Source organism: Oryctolagus cuniculus, chromosome 1 (genome assembly GCF_051225735.1).
Source record: "Oryctolagus cuniculus isolate XC-2025 breed Fujian yellow rabbit chromosome 1, ASM5122573v1, whole genome shotgun sequence".
NCBI lineage: Eukaryota > Metazoa > Chordata > Mammalia > Lagomorpha > Leporidae > Oryctolagus > Oryctolagus cuniculus.
In genome coordinates, this window is record NC_142867.1 from 10762511 (window position 1) to 10789140 (window position 26630).

The 26630-nt window shown below is 49.5% G+C and overlaps 2 protein-coding genes and 1 long non-coding RNA gene across 5 annotated transcripts in view; 2 read left to right on the forward strand and 1 right to left on the reverse strand.

The window, feature by feature from the left end:
• The window catches only part of DDB1 (damage specific DNA binding protein 1), a 33258-nt gene extending 11458 nt beyond the window's left edge, over positions 1–21800 (forward strand). The window contains exons 7-27 of the mRNA XM_002721023.6: positions 221–379; positions 969–1052; positions 2291–2407; positions 3074–3176; positions 5531–5606; positions 5701–5809; positions 7736–7914; positions 8011–8174; positions 8254–8361; positions 8506–8713; positions 9492–9587; positions 9689–9800; positions 11759–11882; positions 12172–12336; positions 12937–13031; positions 17221–17391; positions 18001–18110; positions 18387–18556; positions 18760–18862; positions 20361–20484; positions 21043–21800. Coding sequence (XP_002721069.1) covers positions 221–379; positions 969–1052; positions 2291–2407; positions 3074–3176; positions 5531–5606; positions 5701–5809; positions 7736–7914; positions 8011–8174; positions 8254–8361; positions 8506–8713; positions 9492–9587; positions 9689–9800; positions 11759–11882; positions 12172–12336; positions 12937–13031; positions 17221–17391; positions 18001–18110; positions 18387–18556; positions 18760–18862; positions 20361–20484; positions 21043–21126 — 2661 coding nt within the window. The 3' untranslated portion in view covers positions 21127–21800. The remainder of the gene's footprint in view (positions 1–220; positions 380–968; positions 1053–2290; positions 2408–3073; positions 3177–5530; positions 5607–5700; positions 5810–7735; positions 7915–8010; positions 8175–8253; positions 8362–8505; positions 8714–9491; positions 9588–9688; positions 9801–11758; positions 11883–12171; positions 12337–12936; positions 13032–17220; positions 17392–18000; positions 18111–18386; positions 18557–18759; positions 18863–20360; positions 20485–21042) is intronic.
• A 2719-nt stretch (positions 21801–24519) lies between these two features.
• Positions 24520–25402, reverse strand: LOC149128281 (uncharacterized). The gene is made up of 2 exons (XR_016216640.1): positions 25274–25402; positions 24520–24732 (listed from the first exon to the last, which is right to left on the reverse strand). It is a non-coding gene; the product is annotated as an uncharacterized LOC149128281 (long non-coding RNA).
• A 63-nt stretch (positions 25403–25465) lies between these two features.
• Positions 25466–26630, forward strand: part of VWCE (von Willebrand factor C and EGF domains) — a 30892-nt gene continuing 29727 nt past the window's right edge. For 2 of the 3 annotated variants that reach the window (XR_016216545.1, XM_089307949.1), the window contains exon 1: positions 25585–25829. Coding sequence is in view for 2 of the 3 variants with exons in the window: in XM_089307949.1 (XP_089164075.1) it covers positions 25720–25829 (110 nt within the window). In the remaining variant the exon portion in view is untranslated. Of the gene's footprint in view, positions 25830–26630 lie in introns of all 3 variants that reach the window. The other variant, XM_002721055.6, reaches the window with a different exon arrangement.

Here is a 26630-nt window from a genome sequence, read left to right on the forward strand (position 1 = left end):
ATTGAGTACTTACAGCTGCTTCCTATTCTGTGTATTTCTGTTTTTCCAGTAGAATACTGTGAGCAAACCTTTAAGGTATTGATTGAACTCAGAAAATTAAAAATAAAAGCTGTTCATTTTGTATTATCCTTATAATGTGTGTGCAGACTGCCGGGGTTTGCATTCTGGCTATGGAAGATGCTAGCTGAGTCTCTAAAGACTGTTTCCTCCCTATTGGCAGCAAAGCACAATCGTGTGCCACAATCGGGTGGACCCTAATGGTTCGAGATACCTGCTTGGAGACATGGAAGGGCGGCTCTTCATGCTGCTTTTGGAGAAGGAGGAACAGATGGATGGTACGGTTACCCTCAAGGATCTCCGTGTGGAACTCCTTGGAGAGGTAGGGCTTGTTCCTACTCTGCATATTTTCCCAGATGTGTGGTCCTGCACCTTGACTCTGGGCTCTGGGAATTATGTTAATTAACACCTAGCAACAGAATGTTGGTTCTGATGTGGAGTCTATATTTGAAAGTTAGATGTTGGGAAAAGCTCAGAGGCTCCCTAGGCATTACTACTTTAAGCCTAAAAAGAAAAGAAAGCAAAAAAGAATACAATACGGGATTAAGGTTAATCTAATGCTGATGATCAGTTCTGCCAGGAGGTTCCCAAAAAGCTTAAATTTAGGAAATTAACTTTTATAAGATTTTAATTACTTTTATGCAAACTGGAGGTGCTGGGATTAAAGTAACATGTGAAGTAACACCTGAACAATCAAGTATGCATTTTTCTGAGTGTAGGAGTAGGCTAAATGAAGAGTCCCAGACTTCAGAGATCAGGAAGGTCTGCTTGGTGTGACTTGGGGATCTGACACGGAGAACTGTTTTCTCTGTTGTGACTGTAGGTGAGACTTAACAGATGTCTGGAGGACTGTGTCTGGACCCCATGTAGTGTCCATTCTGATTTCTTTCATGCCCCTCACTTTCTTTCAGACCTCTATTGCTGAGTGCTTGACGTACCTTGATAATGGTGTTGTGTTTGTTGGGTCTCGCCTGGGTGACTCCCAGCTTGTGAAGGTGAGAATTTATTTTTATTTTGCTGTCCTTACTTTTTGTTCATCAACTTTCTGCTGTGTCTGATGCCTCTCAGACTTTCTTTAACGTATCCACATTTTTTTTTTAAGATTTCTTTTTTTTTTTTTTTTTAATTTAATTTATTTATTTTTGACAGAGTGGACAGTGAGAGAGACAGAGAGAAAGGTCTTCCTTTGCCGTTGGTTCACCCTCCAATGGCCGCCGTGGCTGGCATGCTGCAGCCAGCACACCACACTGATCCGAAGGCAGGAGCCAGGTACTTCTCCTGGTCTCCCATGGAGTGCAGGGCCCAAGCACTTGGGCCATCCTCCACTGCACTCCCTGGCCATAGCAGAGAGCTGGCCTGGAAGAGGGGCAACCGGGACAGAATCCACCGCCCCAACCGGGACTAGAACCCGGTGTGCCAGTGCCACAAGGTGGAGGATTAGCCTATTGAGCCACGGTGTCAGCCCTAAGATTTATTTCATTTATTTGAAAGACAGATTTATAGAGAGAGAGGTCTTTTTTTTAAAAGATTTATTGATTTTTAGAAAGGCAGAGTTACAGAGAGGCAGAGGCAGAGAGAGAGATCTTCCATCTGCTGGTTCACTCCCCAAATGGCTATAACAGCTGCGCTGATCTGAAGCTGGGATCCAGGAGCCAAGATCTTCTTCCAGGTCTCCTATATGGGGCAGAGGCCTAAGGTGTTGGGCCATCTTCTACTGCTTTCCCAGGCCACAGCAGAGAGCTGATGGGAAGAGGAGCAGCTGCGACTCAAACCAGCGCCCATTTGGGAGGCTGGGACTTCAGTTGGCAGCTTTACCTGCTATGCCACAGTACTGGACCCCAGCATCTGCTTTGATCATTTAACATCCTGTCCCCTAACTGCCTTGTTCTAATGGTTCCTTTGGCAAATGTGCCAGTTCAAGTGCTGGGTGCTATGGATACATAGTCTAACAATGAAATCCCTCTAGAATGTGGAAACTTTGGAGCTTATCTGCAGAAAAAGGCATATGAACATTTTACATTAACTTCCAAAAATTCACTGCTTTGCTGAAATCCATCCATGAGACAGCTTGTAGAACTCTGTGGCTGGCTAGGGAGTCACTTGTAGGACAAACATGTTACTTAATAGTCCACTTCTAGAAACAGAATTGAGAATTTCTTTTGGACATTAGCCATTTTTCTAGGTGTGGTCTGTTCGGGGGCATTCCAAGACTAACATTGTTCTTTCTCCGTAGCTCAACGTTGACAGCAATGAACAAGGCTCTTATGTAGTAGCCATGGAAACTTTTACTAATTTAGGACCCATTGTGGATATGTGCGTGGTGGACCTGGAGAGGCAGGGGCAGGGACAGGTAAGGGGTCATCTTGGAAATGAATGTTTGGTAACTCAAACTCATATATATAAAATATATAAATAAAATATAAAATACCAAGGAATACATTTAATGTTTTTGAAACTCAAACTGTGGCCTCCTAGCTTTGCGTATCTGGAGTGGAAAGTGTGTGCTAAAGATACTTTTAAGAACCTCACTCACTAATAATCCCAGTGATGCAAGGATAACTACGATCTGTTGATCAGTTATCTTGGCCTGCCAGGCACTTTTATATACATTATCTCTGATCATACAAGCACCCAGACAGACAGCAATTCTTGGCCATCTCATAAGTGAGGAAACTTGTGGCTTAGAAGATTTAGGTAACTTGTCCAATGTCACCTAATTAATAAATGGCAGTTGTGTCTGACTCCAGGTGCTTTTCTCTGCCTAGCAAATTTATTTCCAAGGGTCTGAGCAAGCTTGCTAGGAGTAGTAGTAGGAGCTTTTAGTTTCTCGGATGAGGACATCTTGTCGTAAATTTGAGAGACGTTGTAGATAAGTCTGTGCTTAGTGTGCTTCCTCAAACCTAGCTCTGCAGTAGGCTCCTTGGACTTAGCTGTAGCATGTTTACTTTCTGAGCATCAATGTGATTGCTGTAGTCTCTTGAGGGCGTTATTTTAGAAACCTTTTCTTTATTTGCAGCTGGTCACTTGCTCTGGTGCTTTCAAGGAAGGTTCCTTGCGAATCATCCGGAACGGGATCGGAATCCACGAGCATGCCAGTATTGATTTACCAGGCATCAAAGGTAGCCTTTTGGTGGGCATAGAGAACAGATCTTATTTGAGTGATTTTGGCCTCTAGCCTTGTTACAAGTCTTGAAGGCATTGTGGTGGCAGCTAGTGGAAGGTAGATCAAATGAAAGGTAAAAAAGAAATGTAATGACACATCAAGTGGTAGAAGCTTAAACAAATTTAAAAGTTCAGAATTAAACTTAAAAATACTGTTGTAGCCGGCGCCGCAGCTCACTAGGCTAATCCTCCGCCTTGCGGCGCTGGCACACCGGGTTCTAGTCCCGGTTGGGGCGCCGGATTCTGTCCCGGTTGCCCCTCTTCCAGGCCAGCTCTCTGCTGTGGCCCGGGAGTGCAGTGGAGGATGGCCCAAGTGCCTGGGCCCTGCACCCCATGGGAGACCAGGAGAAGTACCTGGCTCCTGCCTTTGGATAGGTGCGGTGCGCCGGTCGCAGCGCACCAGCCGCGGCGGCCATTGGAGGGTGAACCAATGGCAAAGGAAGACCTTTCTCTCTGTCTCTCTCTCTCTCTCACTGTCCACTCTGCCTGTCAAAAAAAAAAAAAAAAAAAAAAAAGTTAAAAAAAAAATACTGTTGGTCAAAATTGGGTGGTAGAGTAGGGGAGAAGATTACATGTTACCTTTAATGTTAAATTTAATGTCTCTTCCCTCCTTCCATCTCTCTCTCTTCTTCTCTCTCTCTTCCCTCCCTCTCTCCCTCCTTCTGTAACTGCCTTTAAAGTAAGAAAAATAAATCTTCTTTTCTTTTCTTTTTTTTAAATGAGTTTGGGGGCAGGTGTTGTGGCCCAGCAGGTTAAGCTGTGTCTTGGGAATGGGAATGCCTCTGATCAGGTTCTGCCTCTGCTTACCCAGCTTTCTGCTAACGAATTTGCGAGGCAGCAGATGATGACTCAAGTGCTACCCACTTGGGAGACCCAGATGGTGTTTTGGGTTCTTGGCTTTGACCTGGCCCAGCCCTGGCTGTTGTGACTATTTGGGGAGCGAAGCAGCAGATAGATCTTTCTTTCTGTCACTTTGCCTTTCCAATAAATAAGTAAATCTTAAAAAAATAAAAAAGCATATGAAATTTGAAACTCCAAAATTTAAGAGAACCAGTTGAAAAGCTACAACTAATAAGAATTCATTCAGGTAGCAGGATATGAATTAATGTATTGAAATCAGTGACTTTCATATAAAAACAAGGTACAATAGACAGAGTTAATTTATATTAATAAAAATATAAAATACCAAGGAATACATTTAATATTAAATGTTACATATAAGAGAAACTTTATTCCTGAAGAATTAAAAGAATAGATTAATCAATTGAAGATCTATACACAGATCCACAAGTCAACATTTTTATCTTTAATATGTCTCAGTAGAAATATCTGTAGGTGTTTTCTTGACTCGACAAGTCTACTTGGAAAAGGGAGAAACAAGAATAGTGAGGAAAACTTAAGAGCAGTGAGATGGAACTGCGCTGGCCCCATTATTTATACATTTGAAAGGCAGAGTTACAGAGAGGCAGAGAGAGAGAGATCATCTGTCCACTGGTTCACTCCCCAAATGGCAATGGCTGGGGCTGGGCTGATCAGGAGCCAGGAGCTTCTTCCGGGTCTCCTATGTGGGTACTGCTTTCCCAGGCCATAGCAGAGAGCTGGATAGGAAGTGGAGCAGCCTGGTATCGAACTGCGCCCATATGGGATGCCGGCGGTGCAGACAGTGGCTGTACCTGCTGTGCCACAACGCTGGCCCCCCATGTGTACTTTTTAAAAATAAATTTTGACTTTGAATCATGAAAACAGTTCTCCAATCTAAAATCAAAATAAAAATTTAAGGTATCAGTTTCCACACTCTTTTTTTTTTTTTTTTTAAAGATTATTTATTTATTTATTTGAGAGGTAGAGTTATAGACAATGAGAGGGAGAGACAGAGAGAGGGGTCTTCTTCTGCTGGCTCACTCCCCAAATGGGCACAACAGCTGGAGCTGTGCCGATCTGAAGCTGGGAGCCAGGAGCTTCCTTCTGGTCTCCCACGTGGGTGCAGGGGCCCAAGCACTTGGGCCATCTTCCACTGCTTTCCCCGGTGTAGCAGAGAGCTAGATTGGAAGAGGAATAGCTGGGACAAGAACCGGTGTCCATATGGGATACTGGCACTGCAGGTGGAGGGTTAACCCATTGCGCCACAGCGCTGGCCCCTCCACACTGTTTTAAAAATCTCTAATCTCTTTAGTCTTAAAGGAGGAAGGAGCAGAGATGATTTCAGCTCAGAACTCTGAGTCCAGAGTTCCTGTTCTTCCCGTGTGAGGGGCAGATGTGAAAGCTGAGTGTTGGTCTATGTGTGCATCTTAATCCTTGGTCCTTGTTGCAGGCTTATGGCCACTGCGGTCTGACCCTAATCGTGAAACTGATGATACTCTGGTGCTCTCTTTTGTGGGCCAGACAAGGTAAGGGTGGGTCTGGTGCCAGCTTTAGGTCTGATGTCACGGTTGGGAGGTGGGAAAGCTGATCCCAGGCTGACCTGGGCCTTCTGTTCTGCAGAGTTCTCATGTTAAATGGAGAGGAAGTAGAAGAAACTGAACTGATGGGTTTTGTGGACGATCAACAGACTTTCTTCTGTGGCAATGTGGCTCATCAACAGCTTATCCAGGTAATAACTGAGAAGGGGGTAGACTCTCACCAGTTAATTGAATTGGACTAGAATGAAATACAGAGCACCACTGAATTTTAAAACAATCACAAACTTTTAAAATTTTATTACTATTAGTATTCTTATAATATTTATTTATTTGAAAGCAGAGTTACAGCGAGAGATCTTCTGTCATCTGCTAGTTCATTCCCCAAATGGCTGCAGTGACTGGGACTGGCCAGACAAAAGCCAGTAGTCATGAGCCTCCTCTGGGTCTTCCACATGGTATGGCAGTTGCCCAAGGACCTGGGCCATTTTCCATTGCTTTTCTAGGAGCATTAGTAAGGAGCTGAATTGGAAGTAGGGCAGCTGGGACTTGAAATGGTTGCCTATATGGTATGCTGGTGCAGTAGGCAGTGGCTTTAACTGTTGCATCACAGTGCCAACCCACCAAAAATTTTTTTTTTTTAAATTTGGCAGGCAAACAGAGACAGATAGATGATTTTTTTTTTTTTTTTTAGATTTATTTTATTTATTTGAAAGAGTTACAGAGTGAGGTAGAGACAGAGAGGTCTTCCATCCACTGGTTCACTCCCCAGATGGCTGCAACTGCTGGAGCTGTGCCGATCTGAAGCCAGGAGATTCTTCGGGTCTCCCATGTAATTGCAGGGGCCCAAGGACTTGGGCCATCTTCTGCTGCTTTCCCAGGCCATAGCAGAGAGCTGGATCGGAAGAGGAGCAGCCGGGACTAGAACTGGTGTCCATATGGGATGCTGGCGCTTTAGACCAAGGCTTTCACCCACTGTAACATAGATAGATCTTTAATTCCTGGTTCACTCTCCATATGCCTGAAACCGCTAGGGCTGGGCCAGGCTTAAGCGAGTTTGGAACTCAGTAGCGGGTAGTACAGTTGAGTACCTGAGCATTAATGAACTGTCTCCATCTCTTTATCCACTTGGTCACCCTTTCAGCTGGCAGTGAAAGATTGGTGAAAACTGCAGGGAAGGGTCTGTGGGTTTGGACCAAGTGTGGGGTGGGCCCAGATATTGAGGCAGTGCTTTGTCAGTCCTGTCTGTTGGTCTAAAGACCAGCACCAGCTCTCCTATCTATTAAAGAACTGCAACCTTAAATATAAATTTCATCATGATAGGTGAGATGAATTAATAGAAAACAGTGTTGTAAACCTACTTTTAATTTTATTTTAGTGGTTAAATTTATGAAACTTTTCAATATGATTTTTGTGGCCTTCACTGAGAATTTGAAATAATTTTAATGGCTCCTGCACAGTAAAGAACTTGAATATTTTAGAGGGCTTGAATATTTTGGAGTTGAGAAAAACTGATGACTGCCAGTCACAGGATCTTACTCCATTGGCACCTTCCCACAGGATGCGGTTTGTGTTACCCAAGTGACCTTCAGTTAGAACGAAATAGGCTTTTTTTCCCTCCCTGGCTGTAAGACATAAGCTGAATTTATCCAGTATCTTTTAGGACTTCATCTAAAAATGACATCTGTTAATCATTGCAGGACTTCAGAAAAAATGTGTATGTAGTTGATCCTCTGTAGGCTCCACAGCCACTCATTTACTCACCCACAGATGGAGAAAACAGAAAATTAATGGATTTTTGCTTCTTGTCATTATTCTCTAAACAATAAAATATAACACCGTTTACATTTTATTAGGTATTATTTTATTCTAGAGATGGTTTTAAAGCATTGAGAAGCTGTGTGTAGGTTATATGCAGATACATACACCGTGGTATAGAAGGGCCTTGAGCGTCCATGGTTTGTGGTGTCTGCGAAGGTCCAGGACGTCCCTTGTCCACCACATCCAGGGATGTAACTGTGTGTGGCAGGGAGGACTCAACCAGGCAGCACTGACTGCTTTCCCCAGCTGAGGTGGAGGTCTCTGCAGGTGCTTGGAGCCATCTGCTCTTCTTTCTCTAGATCACTTCCGCATCTGTGAGGTTGGTGTCTCAAGAGCCCAAGGCTCTGGTCAGTGAGTGGAAGGAGCCTCAGGGCAAGAACATCAGCGTGGCCTCCTGCAACAGCAGCCAGGTGGTGGTGGCCGTTGGGAGGGCCCTGTACTACCTGCAGATCCACCCTCAGGAGCTCCGGCAGATCAGGTGTGCAGCTATTAGTCTACCTGCTCTTCTCCCCTCTTCTCTGGGACTTCTTTAATTCTTGGATTCCTTGCTCTTGCCGTAATCCTCTTTGTTCAGCCACACAGAGATGGAACATGAAGTGGCCTGTTTGGACATTACCCCCTTAGGGGACAGCAATGGCCTCTCCCCTCTTTGTGCCATTGGCCTCTGGACAGACATCTCTGCCCGCATCTTGAAGCTGCCCTCTTTTGAACTGCTGCACAAGGAGATGCTGGGTGGAGGTAGGTGTCTTTAGGGACCTGGCTTGGGATCAGAGTCAGAGTGTGGACAAGAAATTAATAATGTCCTCCTTTCCTGCAGAGATCATTCCTCGCTCCATCCTGATGACTACCTTTGAGAGTAGCCACTACCTTCTCTGTGCCTTGGGAGATGGGGCACTTTTCTACTTCGGGCTCAACATTGAGACAGGTGAGAACACCACTTTGAGGGACTCTAGCAACTGGGTGGTTAAGAATTCCTAACCTTAGGATGCCGTTTTTGAACCCTCATGATGTAGCTCTTTGTCCTGTTTTCTTTCCTTCTTTCTTTCTCTGAAAACCATTCTTTCTGTAGGCTTGTTGAGCGACCGGAAGAAGGTGACCTTGGGCACCCAGCCCACGGTGTTGAGAACTTTCCGTTCCCTTTCTACCACCAACGTCTTTGCTTGCTCTGACCGGCCCACTGTCATCTACAGCAGTAACCATAAATTGGTCTTCTCCAACGTCAACCTCAAGGAAGTGAACTACATGTGTCCCCTTAACTCAGATGGCTATCCTGACAGGTGAGCCTCTTGTCTTTCTGCAGCAAGAGCCATTGACTGAGGCCAGCATGTTCTCAGACCCCTCCCTGAAGCCTTCCCCATGTTGAAGTCAGTAAGTAGCTGAAATGCGAAGTGTAGAGCAGCGGTTCTCAAGCCTGGCTGCTTGTTAGGAACACCTGGAAAGATTTTTTTTTTTTTTTTTTTTTTTGAATCCTCAGACTGTAATTCTGAGGTCTGAGGTTGGGCCTTAGAATCTGTATTTCAGATCTCTTCTCAGTTGATTGAGATGATTATTTAAGTTTTAGGACTTCCAAATTAAAGCTCATTATGTGGGTTGGGTGTGGTTCTCTAACTGGGCTCAGTTGGCAGCAACAGCACATGCAAATCCTCCAGCCCTGGCCAGGATCTGTGAATGAGGAACTCTGGGGGTGGGGCCCAGTATGTAGTTTAGCAAGCCCTTGCTAAGTGATGGATGCAGCAGTTTGAGAATCACCAGCCTAGAGCAATGATATTTTGATTTTTAGCCTTGGCTGCACATTAATATTAAGTGGAAGGCTGTTAAAAATTCATTCCAGGTCCCCTCAGACCAATTAAATAAGAATGTCTTATGCATGAGACCAGGCATTAGAGTTGTTTAAATGTCCCCAGGTGATTTTTAGCATACAGTCAAGTTGAGAACCAGTGCTCCAGAGTAAGCTGGTGTAATTCTGCCTTGTTTTTCTTCTCCCTGTGGAGTTTCCTTGTAGAATCCTTTCCTTCCTTGGGTCTACTCAATCTAAACCCAGACCCTTCTTTCCAGCCTGGCACTGGCCAACAACAGCACCCTTACTATTGGCACCATTGACGAGATCCAGAAGCTGCACATTCGCACAGTTCCCCTATATGAGTCTCCCAGGTAAGGGCCAGGCCAGGGGAGCTGCAGAGGGTGGGGCTGTGGGAGTTGGTGTAGGGTGCCCCGACTTTTTCTCATGGCACTGTTCCATAACTGTTCTGCAGGAAGATCTGCTATCAGGAAGTGTCTCAGTGCTTTGGGGTCCTCTCCAGCCGCATTGAAGTCCAAGACACCAGTGGGGGGACCACTGCTCTGAGGCCCAGTGCCAGCACTCAGGTGAGGGCAGTAGACACACAAAGATGGGGTTAGAGCGGGGCCTGGCAAGCTTTCTGTAAAGTATCAGGAAGTTTTTGGCTTTGCAGTCCATACTATCGTTATGTCGAAGGTTTGAAGACTGAGATCTCTGCACTAAAAAGGTTTATTGAGCTTTTGTAGATGCTGGCCAGAATGAAAGGACTGGTCCTGGGACAGATGCCCTGAGCCACCAGCAGTGTGGCTAGATAGCAGTTGGAAATTGTCTGCCAAATGTAAGGAGCTGAGGGTACCTTTGAAGAAAGCTTTTGGGAGCAGAAAGCACACATCCCATTGAATATGCACCAGCCACAGACAAGAGGGGCGGGGCAGCAGAGAGGCGGAGTCCTGATATAGGAGAGTCACAGGGAGAAGTGTCTGGAAAGCACTCACTGCTGCTAGCCTGTGGCTGCAAGCAGTCATGCTGGTACCCTGATGGCTGCTGTTCGGCACAGAGGAAGGGAATGTGGAGGGGGCCTTTTTTTCCTTTCTTTATTGCTTTAACCTGAAACTGTCAATATAAAACAAACCACTCTTATCTTTTCCTTCCCTTCATCCTCTGGCCTGTTTGCAAATTTCAGACATTTCAGAATTCTTCCCTTATCATGGTCTCAGGGGCAAGTACTCAGCTGTACCCTTGTGGCCCAAAAGCAAGCATAGAGAACAGGAGCCATTGCTGTGGTTGTCAGTAGATGGCCTTGCAGCATGAGTAATTTCTTTCTATCATCACCGGTTTGGGTGCTTTGTAGGGTGTGTATAGTTTGGACAGTGCAGTGTTTAGGTAAGAGCATGGGATTTGGAGTCTCATAGAACTTGCTTTGAGTTACTTGCTATGTGGGCAAGTCTAACTTGAGTTTTCTCTGCAAGATGAGGCTACATACTCAGCTCAGTAGAGACAATCACTGTCGGTCCACTTTATGTTACTCGGAAATACTTGAGGAGCTTCTTGGGAAGGAGAAGGTTCACTTCAGCTTAGATTTTGGAGCTCGCGGTTCAGGATTGGGTGGCCCCGCTGTGGCATGTGCTGGAGGCTGGCAGTGATGAAGCGGGTGTGAAGGAATGATCAGCTGGCGAGCCAGGAAGCAGACACAGACACAGGAAGCACGGTTAGCTTCTTTTTTTTTTTTTTTTTTTTTTGACAGGATAGAGAGACAGAGAGAAAGGTCTTCCTTTTTGCCGTTGGTTCACCCTCCAATGGCCGCCACGGATGGCGCGCTGCCGTGGTGCACCGCGCTGATCTGAAGCCAGGAGCCAGGTGCTTCTCCTGGTCTCCCATGGGGTGCAGGGCCCAAGCACTTGGGCCATCCTCCACTGCCTTCCTGGGCCACAGCAGAGAGCTGGCCTGGAAGAGGGGCAACCGGGACAGAATCCGGTGCCCCGACTGGGACTAGAACCCGGTGTGCCGGCACCGCTAGGTGGAGGATTAGCCTATTGAGCCGCGGCACCGGCATCACGGTTAGCTTCTGTAACCAGCCCTCTGTCAAGAACTGCCTTCACCTGAGGGCAAGCCCCTCAGTGACCTAAAGACGTCTCTAGGCCCACCTCTCAAACAGTGTAATCAGTAGATTACAGTAAACAGTAGATCAAGTGTTCGTCCTCAGCCTGTCTGGGGAGCCACGTCCTGTTCAATCTGTACCAACAGCTGATTGTCTTCCACGTGTCCTCTTTCTTTCTGGCTCCTGCTCATATGCAAGAGGTCCAGAATAGAAGTTCCTCCTACTCTTTTGATTGACTTGTGGTATCATTGTTAGAGTTGGTTCTTGGAAGGTTTGGGCTGGTGCATCCGTAAACTGTCTCCTTGTGCTCGGGTCTGCTCCTCAGGCTCCCCTTGCACTGCCGCCATCAGCCTTCTCCTTGAGCAGGCCCTGCCCTGTGCCGGACCACACTGATCCCCTGCTTGGTCTGCTTTGGAGGGGGCTGCAGTGTCTTCTCTGTGCTCGCAGGCCCTGTCCAGCAGCGTCAGCTCCAGCAAGCTCTTCTCCAGCAGCACGGCACCCCATGAGACCTCCTTTGGAGAAGAGGTGGAGGTGCACAACCTCCTGATCATTGACCAGCATACCTTTGAAGGTGCGGACGGACTCTATCATTTACCCTACACCCTCCCTAAACTAGGCTGCTGCGTTGGCAGATCATCGTAGAAGGGAAGGAAGGAGGCTAGAGGGTTGGGTACCCTCTCCTCAGCATAGGGTGGTGGGGGGTGGACCGTCTAGGGAGGCAGGGACAACATGTGGCACGTGTTCGGACTATCTGAGCCACAGGCCACACAGAAGTATAGGATTGTGTATGTGTGTGTGTGTGTGTGTAGGGAGCAGTGGGGCAGGCATCAGCCCAGTCATCTCTGTTACTCTCCATCTAGTGCTTCATGCCCACCAGTTTCTGCAGAATGAATATGCCCTCAGCCTGGTCTCCTGCAAGTTGGGCAAAGATCCCAACACGTACTTCATCGTGGGCACAGCCATGGTGTACCCTGAAGAGGCAGAGCCCAAGCAGGGGCGGATTGTGGTCTTCCAGTATTCGGATGGTAAGTGGGTGTCTGCAGCCCCTCAGGGATGTGAGTGCTGGGAAAGTAAGCACTTTGTAGTTTCAGAACCTCAGGTACGCAGAGTAACTTGGTTTAGTTGCTGTGAAGAGCTATTCTGGATGCCGGCACTGTGGCATAGTAGGTAAAGCCGCCACTTGCAGTGCCAGCATCTCATGGGTGCTGGTTTGAGTCCCGGCTGCTCCACTTCCGATCCAGCTTTCTGCTATGGCCTGGGAAAGCAGCAGAAGATGGCCTGGGTCCATGGTCCCCTGCCTCTGCGTGGGAGACCCAGAGGAAGCTTCTGGCTCTTGGCTTCAGATTGGCACAGCTCTGCCTGTTGTGGCCATCTAGGAGCAAACCAGCAAATTGAAGACCTCTCTCTCTCTACCTCTGCCTCTCTGTAACTCTGCCTTTCAAATAAATAAATGAATCTCTTAAAAAAAATCCTCTGGGACCCCTTTGGCTCTAATTCCTTTCCCCCAAAAGCCACTACTATGGAAAGCAAGAAGCGCAACCACAGCGCTGGCTCCGCAGATGATTCTTTTGACTAGATAGAGTGTGGGCTTGTAAAAGAGACTCAAGAGTATCTTTCTCCCCCAGGAAAACTGCAGACCGTGGCTGAAAAGGAAGTGAAAGGAGCTGTGTACTCTATGGTGGAATTTAACGGCAAATTGTTGGCCAGCATCAATAGCACGGTGAGGCCTGTACCCCTGCATATATTCTGCTTTAGATTATATACCATTTTCCATAGAATACATTTCCCTTGTGTTTGGTAGGCCTGCATATGTCTGATGTGGAGGATAACAAAGCGGTGGGTACGGAGGGTGGAGAGCTGAGGTTGACTTGGGCGTTGGACTTGGTTATGTGAAACTCTGTTGTATGTCTGAGTCTGTGGTCTGGGGATTGAGAAAGGTGAGAGTCATGGCTTCTGCATGCAAAGTATTCCATGTCGTTTGCAGCAAAAGGAGCCAAGTCATATTGTCCTAAATACCTTACTGAAATACTTGTCTGTGAACTATTCTGCTTCTGCCATGACTCAACTCCCTCTCATTGAGATATAATTGATAAAAATTTTATGTATCTAATATGAAATATGTTTTGATAGAAATAAAGATTGTTCTGTAGTAAGTTAAATTTGGGAAATGATGTGTCCTGGCCCCCATGTCTTAGATCGTCACAGTATATCCTAACTACTTAAGATGCCAAGAGTAAGAAAATGTTACTTAAATTTTTTTAAAGAATTCTTTAAATTTATTTGAAAGAGCGAGAGATCTTCCAACTGTTGGTTCACTCCCCAAATGGCTACAATGGCCTTGGCTGGTCCAGACTGAAGCCAGGAGCCAGGAGCTTTTTCCTGATCTCCCATGTGGGTGCAGGGACTCAAGCACTTGGGCCATCTGCTTTTTTAGGTCCATTAGCAGGGCGCTGGATCGAAAATGGAGTGGCTGGGATTCAAACCAGTGCTCATATGGGATCCCTGTGTCACAGGTAGTGGCTTTACCTGCTAAGCCATGATACTGGCCCTTACTTAAATATTTTTAATCAAAGGTTAGTCATTTGTTCATTCAGAAACTGTTAGTTGAACGCTTACTGTATGGCCAGGCACTATTTTTGTAGTTGGGGTTTGGTAGTAAACAAAATGGACAAAGAGCTGCTCTTTGGGGGGCTTACGAGCAAATTAAATAAATATTTAGGACATGAGATGGTGACAAATAAAAAGGGCTCGGGGCTGGAGTACTTCCAGGTGAGCAAGGGAGGTGAGTTCTTTTCCTGTCAGAGGGTTGGGAGGGTCTTGCCAGTACAGCGAAATCCCACCAGCTTCCTAAGGGAAGGAGGGGAGAGCTGCCTGTGTCTGGGGAAGGCACATGCAAGAAGGGGGAAGTGAAAGCTGGTGGGAGGTGGAGGGTGAATCTGAGAGGCAGCCAGGCGCCAGGACATGGGGAGCCTGGTAGGCTGTTGAAGGATGTTAATGTGACAGCGATGGAAACATCTGGAGAGTTAGAGCAAGGGTTTGATGTGCTTGAACTCACATTTTGAGAAGATGGCTTTGCTTCTTTGGAAAGGCTGTCAGGGACCAAGGGTGGAAGCAGCGAGATGAGTGAGGAGGCTTTGTCATTCTCCCAGAGGCAGCCAGTGGTTGCTGGGACCAGGGCCGTGGTGGAGAAGATGGTGAAGAGTATGTGCGTTCTGCATGTGTTATGAAGGTGGTGATGGAGTGAAGAAAAGGTGTAAGGCAGGGGGTAAGGAGAAGAGGGTTTTGGCCTGAACAGCAGGCGGGATGGAGCTGACCTTTACTGATTCGGGGAAGACTGAATGGAGTAGGGATGGAAGGGAACCAGAGGTTTGATTTTGGACACTATTTCAGTGGTTATCCTTGTGGAGATTACAATTTGATTACTGAATTAGAGAGGTACAAAGTTAAAGGAAGAGGTAGGCTGGAGAATCGCACGGCAACATGTTCTTGAACAGCAGAAGGGAGGTGGGATGTGGCACCCAGTGTTGGTTTTGTGTGCCAGAGAAGGGAACAGACAGTAGAAGCAATGTGCAACTCCTCTTTGGTTGCATCATCTCTGAAAGAGCTAAGAGGGAAGCTGGAAGAGCTGGTGTCCAAGGCTTGTGGAGAAGGGATGAATTCGTTGTCTTAGGACTGGAAGAATGGATTAAGAAAATGCACAATTCCTAGAGTTGAAGATCTTTCAGTTAGTAGTCTTATATTTAAAAAGAGACTGGTCATCCTGGATGTAGTTGCAGGTAAAGCTGCAGCTAGATTTAGAAAAGAATAAGACCGCATCCCAACAAACTGCCTTTTCTGAAATCTCAAAACGCAACATATTCCCCGCACTTTTTGATGTGAACCCAAGGGGTAGAGAATCGTAAATGGAAAAGTCCAGTAGAAATGCTATCAAATAACTAAAGGCCTCTAAAGAAGTAGATCCTGTGACAGTAAACTGTCAGGTTTTGTGAGGTAAGGATTCTAAACGGAGAGAGAGGTTAGGGGTGTGAGGACACAAGGTTCTGAAGGGGCTGGTGTGGTCATTTTTATTGTCAGGCTCTGGTGTGTGATCATAAGAAAGAACAGGGTGAGTGGGAAGGGCGAGGGAAGAAAAGGTAAGAGATCAGGCTATTGGGAAGATCCTTGTGAATATTCAAGTCATCAAGAACTGCAGAGACGTTGCAGGAGAGGAGAGACGGGTTGGGGTGGGAGTTTAAGCGACTTCTTTAAGGGATGGCCTGGTAGTATATCTTGGTTCAGTCTTCAGAACTAGGGTGTGTGGGATGAAGGGAGGGACCCAGCAGGGAGGAGCGTGGAAGACGGTCTTAGCTCCATTCCCAGTGGGATGAGAGTCAATGAGAGAAAACATCCAGACTGAGAGAGCCATAGTCTCCTTGTGAAAGAGCTGCTTCAGTCAGTGAGAGGGTGGAGGAAGCAGGCCGGCCAGAAGGGTGCCATGACTAAAGCTGTGTGTTCCAGCTTTAACTGGAGTTGAGAAGGAGAGGATGGAAGTTGGGTCAGGAGATGTCGCATCTGTAGCTGTCAGTAGAACTCTCTATAAACTGTGTTTGTAATTTTAGATTACAAACAGTAGCCACAGTAATTAATGTAAAATGCAGGTGGAATTTAATCATGTTTTTTATTTAGCCAAGTATATATAATTTCAACATGTAAACAATATAAAAATGAGTTTATATTTTTTCATAATAAGACTTCAACGTTTGGTGTGTATTTTATACTCAGCACATTTCTAATGGGACTAGGCACATTTCAGGTGTTTCATAGCTATGTGTAGCTATTGGCTACCTCATTAAACAGTAGAGATCTAGAATCTTAGGAAGAGAGTGGGAATCATGGGCCTTTGATGGTGTCTGACCTTGGTGGTTCCCTCCCCCGTGCCTTGGTCCTGACTGTCTCCACAGGAGATGGTGATGGGGAACCTGAAGGGGGGGAAGGGGAGAAGGTGACCATATGGAGCTCTGGGGGGGCCCTCTTACTCCCACTGTTGGAGGTGTGGGAGCCTGGCTTGCCTGAAAATAGGGTGATTGGGAGGTCCCCTTGACTTTGTTGATGGAAGTATTGTAAGTATGGATGACTCTTGGAGTATATTTGCGGAGCTAGGGTTCTTAGAACACACCTTGAGAAATCATGCTTAATGTGTTCTGTCCTGGAGTTTCTGGATATACAGAGGTCATGGTTATATGGCTCCTTTAGGAACTGCCAAGAAGCCTTGTCCACTTAGACAGGTTGTCTTCATTGGCACTGGGCTGTGCTGAGGATCTCTTCATCTGTCGATTATAAAGCACATTCTGTCTTAGGGAGATGTGGTTATGGTTGAAAAAGCAATGCCGTGGAAGGGGAAGAGCGGGGTTCCTTTTTCCTCCTTAGGGAGAAGTAGAGAATGGACATGGGATCTAGATCTTTAGAGCCCTTTAGTTATTTGACAGCATTTCTATTGGACTTTTCCATTTACGACTCTCTACCCCTTGGATTCACAGTGTAGGGAATACGTGAGTTTTGAAATTTCAACAAAGGCAGCCTGTTGGGATGTAGTGTTAGTCTTTTCTGCTTAGCAAACCGGATGTGAATCTTCTCTTTGCAGAGATATTTCTATAGTTCAGTTAGCAAACTTCAACCTTTTGTCCTATCCCTAGTATTATACTTGCGTTCCTGTTTCCTTTACAAGACTAATCTTTCAATAGAAAGGAAGCCTGTGTATTCCTGGTTTGGGCTCTTTTTCATATTTTATACATGTGCAAATAAAATTGCAGCTCTAGTGCCACTCATTGCCCTTCGGGAAGTGGTGCTGTGGTAGAGGATTGCTGGGCCTGGGCAGTGGGCATTTCCAGAGCCCTGGGCCCTCAGGCTGAGAGTACAGTGGACCCTTCCAGGTGCGGCTGTATGAGTGGACGACAGAAAAGGAGCTGCGCACCGAGTGCAATCACTACAACAACATCATGGCCCTGTACCTGAAGACCAAGGGCGACTTCATCCTGGTTGGCGACCTCATGCGCTCAGTGCTGCTGCTTGCCTACAAGCCCATGGAGGGAAACTTTGAAGAGGTAATAGAGGGTGGGAAGACGTCTTGCCTAAGCCAAGATCCCTGCAAGTTTTCCTTGGAGCATACATTTGGCACGAGTCTGTGTTATCAGAGATCCCCAGCCTGTATTGCTGGGTAGGCTGTGTCTGCACACTTGTAATCCTGTGTTGGCCAGAGGGGAGACTCTAGGGTGACAGGTTTTATTTTTTCTTTTAAAGATTTATTTACTCACTTGCAGAGTTACAGAGATCTTCCGTCTGCTGGTTCATTACCCAGATAGCTGCAATGGCCAAGGCTGGACCAGGCTGAAGCCAGGAGCCAAGAGCTTCTTCTGGGTCTCCTATGTGGGTGGCAGGGGCCCAACCACTTGGGCCATGTTTTGCTGCTTTCCCAGGTCATTAGCAGGGAGCTGGTTCAGAAGTAGAGCAGCCAGCACACTAACTGGTGCTCATGTGAGAAGCGGGCATCACAGGCTTAACCCACTATGCCACAGTGCCAGCCCTAGGTGACACAGGGCTACATCTGCTGAGGGAAGGGCTAGTCTCGACTTCTGGCAAAAAGACAAGTGCCAGAACTGGATTCCATGCAAACTACTGATTGCATTTTCTTGTTGGACCTTGTCTGTTTTAAGATTGCACGAGACTTTAATCCCAACTGGATGAGTGCTGTGGAAATCTTGGATGATGACAATTTCTTGGGAGCTGAGAATGCCTTTAACTTGTTTGTGTGTCAGAAGGATAGGTGAGTGGCCCTCTGTGGGAACGGTGGAGAGGGGGTGGCAGCTCCGGGCTCTAATGTGGGATGAGAACACTGGGTTCTGTGCCAGGTGCAGGTGTTTGTTTTTCACAGTGCTCTTCGTGACAGTCTCGGAGGCTACACGAGTCTGCCTCTGCAGACCAGCTGCCCTGCTGGGGAGTGTGGGCTCTCAGGGACTCAGCATGCCATGTCCCCTGCATGCGGTGCTCTGTCAGGGCTCATAGTGGAGACCAGGAGTGACCTTGCCACGCTGTCTTTCAGTGCCGCCACTACTGACGAGGAGCGGCAGCACCTTCAGGAGGTTGGGCTCTTCCACCTGGGCGAGTTTGTCAATGTGTTCTGCCACGGCTCTCTGGTCATGCAGAACCTGGGCGAGACTTCCACTCCCACACAGGGCTCAGTACTTTTCGGCACGGTCAACGGCATGATTGGTAAGGCTAACTCTTGCGGGGTGTGCTCCCACCTGAGAACACCATTGGGAGGGGGAGAGCACGTGGGCCAGACCCAGCAGCGTAGCAGAGGAGGCTGCGGCAGGCTGGTCTGTTCTTGTGGTGCTTACCTGAGCTGCCCGTGGCAGAGGACACTTGCTGTGGGCTCTGGGGCTTTGCAGCTCACTGCCTCCTTGCTGCTTCAGGGCTGGTGACCTCGCTGTCAGAGAGCTGGTACAACCTGCTGCTGGACATGCAGAATCGACTCAATAAAGTCATCAAGAGCGTGGGCAAGATTGAACACTCCTTATATCCTTGCAGAACTGTACCCCTGCTAGGAAGCATATCCTGGCTCATGCAGAGAGCCACATCACCCTAGGCTGCCTCTGAGGACAGGTGTCTACATTTTTTTTTTTTAAAGATTCATTTTATTTGAAAGGTGGAGTTAGAGTGATAGTGACAGAGAGAGGTCTTCCATCTGCTGGTTTACTCCCCAAATGGCTGCAATGACTGGGGCTGGGCCAGGCCAAGGCCAGGAGCCAGGAGCTTCCTCCAGGTCTCCCACGTAGGTGTCGGGGCCCGAGGACTTGGGCCTCGTCCACTGCTTTCCCAGGCCATACCAGAGAGAGCTGGATTGGAAGTGGAGCAGCCGAGACTTGAACCGGCACCCATGTGGGATGCTGGGGGCTACAGGGCAGGACTTTTTAACCCAGTGGGCCACAGCACCAGCCCCTGTCCAAAATGTTTTGACTAGGTTCCTGTATGGGGTTTTTAAAAAAACTTTTGCAAGTGGAAAATTTCAAGCATAAGCAGTAGTAGAGAGGGAAGAAAGGAGGGAGGGAGGGAAAAGTATAGTGAATTACTCTGTACTTAGTACCCAGCATCATCTGGTCTACCTTGGTCTACATTTAAGTTCTTGCCTCTGGCTTCTGTTGTGTGCCCAGCAGTGAGGTTGCCCCCCACTTTAAAAAGATTTATTTATTTGAAAAGCTCAGTGACAGAGATCTTCCATCCTCTGGTTCACTTCCCAAATGGCTGGTTGCAAACAGCTGCAGTTGGGCCAAGCCAAAGCCAGGAGCCCAGAACTCCACGTGGTTCTCCCGTGGTTGGTGGCAGGGATCCAAACACTTGGGCTATCATTTGCTGTCTGTTCAAATACATTAGTAGGAGTCAGGAGATGAAGCTGGGTATTGAACCCAGGTACTCTGATGTGAGATGCAGCTGTCTTCATTGGTATCTTAATAGATAGGCTAAACAGCTGCCCCTAAAACATTATTTTTTTAAAGATTTATTTATTTATTTGAAAGTCAGAGTTACACAGAGGAGAGGCCTTCCATCCGATGGTTCAGACCCTAGTTGGCCGCAATGGCTGGAATTGCCCCGATCAGGAGCCAGGAGCTTCTTCCAGGTCTCCCATGTGATGTGGGTGCAGGGGCCCGAGGTCTTGGGCTATCTTCCACTGCTTTCCCAGGCCATAGCAGAGAGCTGGATCGGAAGTGGAGCAGCCGGGACTCTAACCAGCGCCCATATGGGATGCCAGCGCCTCAGGCCAGGGAATTAACCTGCTGCGCCACAGCGCCAGCCCCCTTAAATATTATTTTAAAGGTCATCCCAATTGAGAACCATTGGATTTATGATTTTTCCAACTCCAAAAATGTTCAAGAAACAATGTGATTTTTTGCTTGAAGCTGTTACTTGCTATTCAGATCTGGATGATCACTTTAGACTGTGTTCTTGCTCAGGGTGGGGATAACTGGGAGTCAGGGTGTTTCCAGATAAGCATGTTGTCCTTAACTTGCCTGTCTACCTGGAGATCCTTCCACACTGAACGCAAGACAGAGCCGGCCACAGGCTTTATTGATGGTGACCTGATTGAGAGTTTCTTGGATATCAGCCGCCCGAAGATGCAGGAGGTTGTGGCAAACCTACAGGTGAGCTGTGCAGTGTTTGGCCATGGCCACTTGAATCCACTGTAGGGCATGGCATGCCAGGAGATGTGGAAACTCTGGGCACCTCTACTCAGACCTGAGGTGTCAAGGGGCCCTTTGTAGTCCTTCCCTCATGGGAAGGTGGGAGATGTCGGTGAGGCACCTGGTACCCACCCTCTCCCAGGCTTTGTGCTAAGATCTCTCCCCACACTAACCCCTGTCCTTCAGCAGTGTGGGGATGTTTGGGCACATCTGTAATCTCTGGCCAGGCTCAAAGGTGGAAGGCAGTGTCCGCATCCAGCCAGAGGAGAGCTGTCTACAATTGTAGAGTTTGGTTTGTTGCTCGCTGAAGATGGTCCACCTGGGAGAAATGTGTGCTGGGTGGTGGCCTGTGAGCAGACTTTGCCTCAGTTGACCTTGTTGACCTGGGCCCCAAGGCAGGGGCTGGGGTTCTGGGCAGTCATTTCTCCTTGCTGTGGTGGTGGTGGTGGCCGGGGGGCATCCCTTCCCCAGCTTTGAGAGTGCCCTGGCCCTCACAGGCCTCCCCCTCTTCTCTTGCAGTACGACGATGGCAGTGGCATGAAGCGAGAGGCCACTGCAGATGACCTGATCAAGGTTGTGGAGGAGCTGACACGGATCCATTAGCCAAGGGCAGAGGTCCCCTTTCCTGACCCCTTCCCAAGGCTTTGCCTTCCTGACCCCCTCCTCTTCCCACCATTGTCTTCTTGCCCACGGGAGGCCTGTCCCTAAGCCAGCTGCCCCACAGCCATGGTTCACCTGTGTGGAAATGGGTTTCTGAGGATTCCAGTGGTTCAGCAGAGACCTGGGAATGGGCTGAAGGTGGAATATTTTCTCCCTGGATTTTTACCAGTCTCATGATTCCAGCCGGCACCTTGGGCCACCACTGGTGTTGCCAGTTATCCTTCCAGGGAGGGATTTTTGGTTCTTTGGCTGGAAGGAAGCTGTGTGTGTGTGTGCGCGTGTCTCACACTCAGCATTGTCCTCTACTGTGTTTTTATTTAGATGTGGGTGTGGGGAGGTTGAGGGTAGGGGAAGAGGGTCAGGAGGGCTTCATGGTCTTTGAAGTGAGAGCTTCCTTTTACTTTCTTCTGTTGCCTCTGAGAGCATCAAGTCTGGGGGCCTGAGCACAAGACCGGGGACTGCCAGAGTGTAAACCTGGAGATGGATGGTGGGTGACCCCCACGCCCCTAGCCCTTTTGTCTCTGGGAGCTGCCTCCTTCAGAGAGAAGGAGGTGGGGGGCTATGACTTGATTGTTAGTTTCTGAGTTTTACCAAATAAAGTAGAGTCTAAGACAAAAGAGATCTTTGTTTCTGCTTTCCTTCCCTCTGTCCAGCATCCTGGGTGGGCCCTGCCCATTGTCTGCACCCTGCGGCAGTGCTTCCCTTTTCTGGCAGCCACTGTGGTCCCTTGTCCTTGCTGTTAGACGAGCTCCTCTTGAGTAGTGAGGCGCCATCTCTGTGTCTCCGTCATGTGATTGTTTCTGGGGGAATCCCAAGGATGACGGGTGTCAGAAATTCAGTTGTCTTTTTAGTCGCCCTTGACTTGAGAGTCACCGTTTGATTCTCAGTGGCCTGTGCTAGTAACCTGCCGGCCTGGAGACTGTTGGGCTGCACTCCTGGCCTTGTCTTACAGCCAGCTGTGTGCAGTCAGCAGCCAGCCGGCCCCTGGGCGCTGCTCCCTGGCTACCAACTAGCTCTTCATGCACCTCCCAGCTTCCTATAGCCACATGCCCTTTGGAGTCTCATTTCATTTCCTTTGGTCTCATCAAGTGACCCTTTGGTTTGAAAATAACGAGCAGGGCTCATTTGGGGTTCACCCTTGTGTCTAGCGGTGCCTGTCATCTTTCAGCTCAGAGAGCTCGGGAGCCCACATTTTTAACAGACATCCAAGGGGAATAAAAGGCTGCTCTGTCCCAACAGTGGAGTAAGGTCAATCCTAGACACACTGGCTAGCTCCTTTAAGGCCAGCCTTTGATATGATGTCAGGAAAATTGTGGTTTCAAGTTCAAACTGTGGTTTTGAGAGATGCTGGCTTAAAAGGAAGAGGGCAAGGGAGCATCCTGCTTGGGGTCTTCTGGAGTGGGTTTCCTTCCCTGAAGACCCTCGTTGTGTTTTGTTTCCCTTCTTTCCCCTCCTCTCCTGGGACTTCTGAGGGTGGGGGATAAGGCTCTTAAGAGAAAAAATAATCAGCATCTCAAAAACCACACTTTTTAACTTGAAACTCAACACTGTGATTTAAATTCTTAAAGTCATGGTTGGAGTTTGGAAAAGGCCTGCCCGGTGCCAGAGACCAGCTCTAATGAGGTGGGCAAGCAACGGTCTCTGGGTCGTGATTCTTTTTCACATTTAATCCTAGGTGGGAGGAGTGACCTTGAGGTGCCAAGATCAAAAAGAATGTGGTGGGCCGCTTCTGGCAGCCGTCAGTGCTGTAACTGCAGCGTGTCTGAGAGGCAGTGAGTAAAAGGTTATTTCTCACCCGTGGCTTCCGCCTTGACTTTGGAAGCTTTGGAGGGGTTGCAGTGTTTTGCTGTTTCTTGTTTCCAACGATCTTGGGTGTAATCGCTCGGGATTGAATTCCAGCAACCCTTTGGAGACTGACGTTCTGCTGCCGCACTCCCACACCCCCTCTTAAAAACCATTAATCTCTCGGGGTGAAAGGTCGGCTTTGGAGTTTAGCTGCGGCCAGCTGGGCCAGCCCCATTCCATGGAGGCGCTGATGAGCTAGCCGCACTCCAGGCCTCCGCACGGACAGACCTTTGGGAGAATAATAGAAACACTGACTCATCAGATGACCGTTTGGAAGGGTCACAAGCCAGAGGCCGGCACTGTGCAGCCAACAACAACTTGGATCCTCCGCCCTCGGTGGAGGGTCCCTTTTGTTTACTGAGAAGCCACAAACCACAGAGGTGGGAGAGGAACACGGAGGAGCTGCCAGTGAAGGGATATGCCCAACTAGTCCTTGAGGGTGAACAGTATGAAATCAGAGACTCAGAGTCCAAACTGAGGGCCTTAGGGCCGAACAAAAAGACAAGGAAAACAAGAACCAAACTGACAGAGCACACTGTTGACAAGGGGCAAGTGGACCGCCAGCAGGTTAAAGGCCTCCATGGGGAGATGGAGGAATGCCAGGGGCAGTCAGAAGTTTGGAGTCACCACTAGGGGCTTACTGTGCAGGATGGATCCAGATTTCCTCCTTATGGTGAGTGGATCTTCTCTAAGCACAGAGCTGTACCTGGACTATTCCAGCTGCTCATTGACAAATACAGAGCAAACTGCTCAGAGAATGTATTTACAGGGAGAGGTGGAGGGGTGGGGCCGCCTCAGGTGTAGAGCTGAGGTGGGGACGGCCGAGGTGAACTCGAGAGGGGCAGGAGGAAGATGGCGTGTGGTAGGACAGCTCGGGTGTGAAAAGAAACTTCCGTGTAAATGTGTTGACTGAGTAGCTCCTAGGGCCAGAGGAAGCCTCTGTTTGATGCTGAGTAGTGTCCAGTGGTTGCAGGGGCGAGGCCAGGGGTACAACTTTTAATGAGGACAGAGGGTCCTCAGCCATGCACCTCAACAGGAAAGTTGCCCACTCACCAGATGCTTTGCGGTCAGCTTGCTGAGAGCTGGCCCACTACACTGGAGAACGGGTCAAAAACCAGCAAGGTGAGGCGCAGGCCTAAAAACATCTGCAAACCTCAGACACAGGTTTAGGGAGGGAGACTGGCTCAGCAACGGGTGTTTAATCACAAAAGCCACATCAAAACGACAACATGAAACAGAGTTTCCCTTGCTGCAGACTCCATGTGTCATGAACTAGCAGCATCCTGGGGTTGCCAAAAAAGCCAATGCTGTAAAAGGTTAGTGTCTGTAGGAAGGAGACCAGAGTTCGGTTCCTTTGTGGTCACCAATATTACGGACTTGAGCAACAGGCTGAGGGTGGTGAGCTGAGAAGCAGAACCAAAGGGGTGGTTATCTGGGAAGTAGACACTTTCTAAGGAGTCTAGATATTTTCAACTGTGCTGGGATGGTTGCCTTTTTTTTTTTTTTTTTTTTTTTTTGATATTTATTTATTTGAAAGACTTAGAGACAGATCTACCATTCGCTGGTTGACTCCCCAAATGGCTGCAAAGGCCAGGGCTGCCAGGCTGAAGCCAGGAACCAGGAGCTTCTTCCAGGTCTCCCATGTGGGTGGCCCAAGCCCTTGGGCCATTATCCACTGCTGTGTCCAGGTGCATTAGCAGGGAGCTGGATGGGAAGTGGAGCAGCCACCATGGGATACGGGTCTTGCAGGCTGCATCTTGAGCTGCAACCCCGCTCAGCCACAATCAGCCCTTACTGGGCTGCTTTTTAACCGGAAGTGAGTTTCTTCTCTGGAAATGGTTAAGCAAAAGCTTGACCCACTGGGTCTGGGCTCGGCAATTCGCGGTGGTGCTTGCTTTCTCCCAGCGGGATGAACCGATTTCCATTCGCACTTCACTTGCTCATCACTTCCCGGCCGCCACTCCACAGCACAGGCATCTCCGAAGGAGCCTGGGGCAGCTATTTCCACCCACTGCCCATGACCCTAGCTGCTCCTTCAACTCCCTCCCCTACCCCCCCTTGCCAAACAGTGGCCTGAAGGCCGCCCACCTGCTCACCCCCACCCTGGGGTCCCCGGAGAGCCTGTGGCTTCAAGACTACTTCGTTCAGCCTGGCCCAACTATCCCCACAGACCTCCTGGACCCGCCTACACTTGCCCAGCGCGCAACGACCCTGGGTCCTGGGTTCCCATTCCCAAGATTCTCACCTCTTGACAACGCAGGGGTCCCTGGCGCGGCTAGCCTCTTTCCCGGAGCCTCTTTCCTCCCCGCGCCACGGTCTGACGCCTTCAGCCCTTCGCAGGAAGCCGACTCCCAAGCCAGCGCAGGGGGTGTGGGCCAAGGGCGAAACCCCGCCCTCAGGGGTCCTTGATCTTTGCCCCTGCCCTGGGCTCTGCGCCTCGGGGAGCCGATCGGGTGGCGCGGTCTTTTGTGTGTTTCACTAGGAGGTGCGGGAGACACCCCCCCTCTAGCAGTCCGCAGCGGCCCCCAGCCCCTCCTCTCGCCGTCCCCAGCCCCCCTTGCAGCTCCGCGTGCCAGCTCGGGGATCGCTGGTTCGCTCCCCGCGGCGCCAGGAGGAGGGGCGAGGGCCGGCAGCCCCCTCCCCCGCGCGGCGCCGGAGCCAAGCCGAGCCGGGGACCCGCCGCTGCCGGTCATGTGGGCCGGACTGCTGCTCCGGGCCGCCTGCGTAGCGCTCCTGTTGCTGGGGGCCCTGGCCAGAGGCTACACGGGGAGGAAGCCACCCGGCCACTTCGCGGCCGAGAGGTAAGCACCCCGATCCCCTGTCTGGCCCCCCGGGGAAGCTCCATCGGCTTGGAGTGGGGAGGCGCCGAGGGGCGCCTCGGAGCCACCGGCAGACGGCAGACGGGCGTCGGGGCTCCCCCTGGGGCTCTATCCACGCGGACGCAGCTCTCAGGGTCCCGACAAAGAGACGGCAACTTGTGCCACTGGGCTGCTGCGCGTTCGCCCCTGCTGAGGCTGCCCTGGCCAGACCTGGGGGAGATCCCGGCGCCGGGCGAGCCCGAGAGTGTCCGGGAGAGCAGAACGCTGGCCCGGGGCTCAGGAGGTACCACCCGGTCTCCAGATTCGCGGTCTTTTGCTCCCTAAATATGCCCGTGGTTCTGTCTTGGCTGCGCCTGGCCGCCCTCTGGGGTCGGGGCTTGCTCTGTGCCCCAGCTCTACGCACGCCTTGGACCTTGGAGCCGCCGGGGTCCCTCTGGGTCACGCCTCGATTCCGCCCCCGAGAGCGTGCGCGGATGGGGGCTGGGGCGTGCGCCCCTTCGCTGTCCTCGACGGCTGCCGCCCTCTGTACGTGTTTTCTGCCTGGCCGCGGGCGGCGAGCGTGTGTGCGTGATGCTCGCAGCGAGGGAACACGGTGTCAGCGGGCGGCCTGGCCCTCGGCCACGTCCTCTGGGGGGCGCGCAGCAGGGGCGGCCCCGCCAGGCTCGCAGCTCGCGCGTGTGTTCCGCAGCCACGGCCAGTTCCCGCTCACATCACCTGGCCCCGCGGGTTTCACAGCCCCCGACCACCTGCCTCCTGGTCGCCGCCAGTCCACTGAGGCTCCTT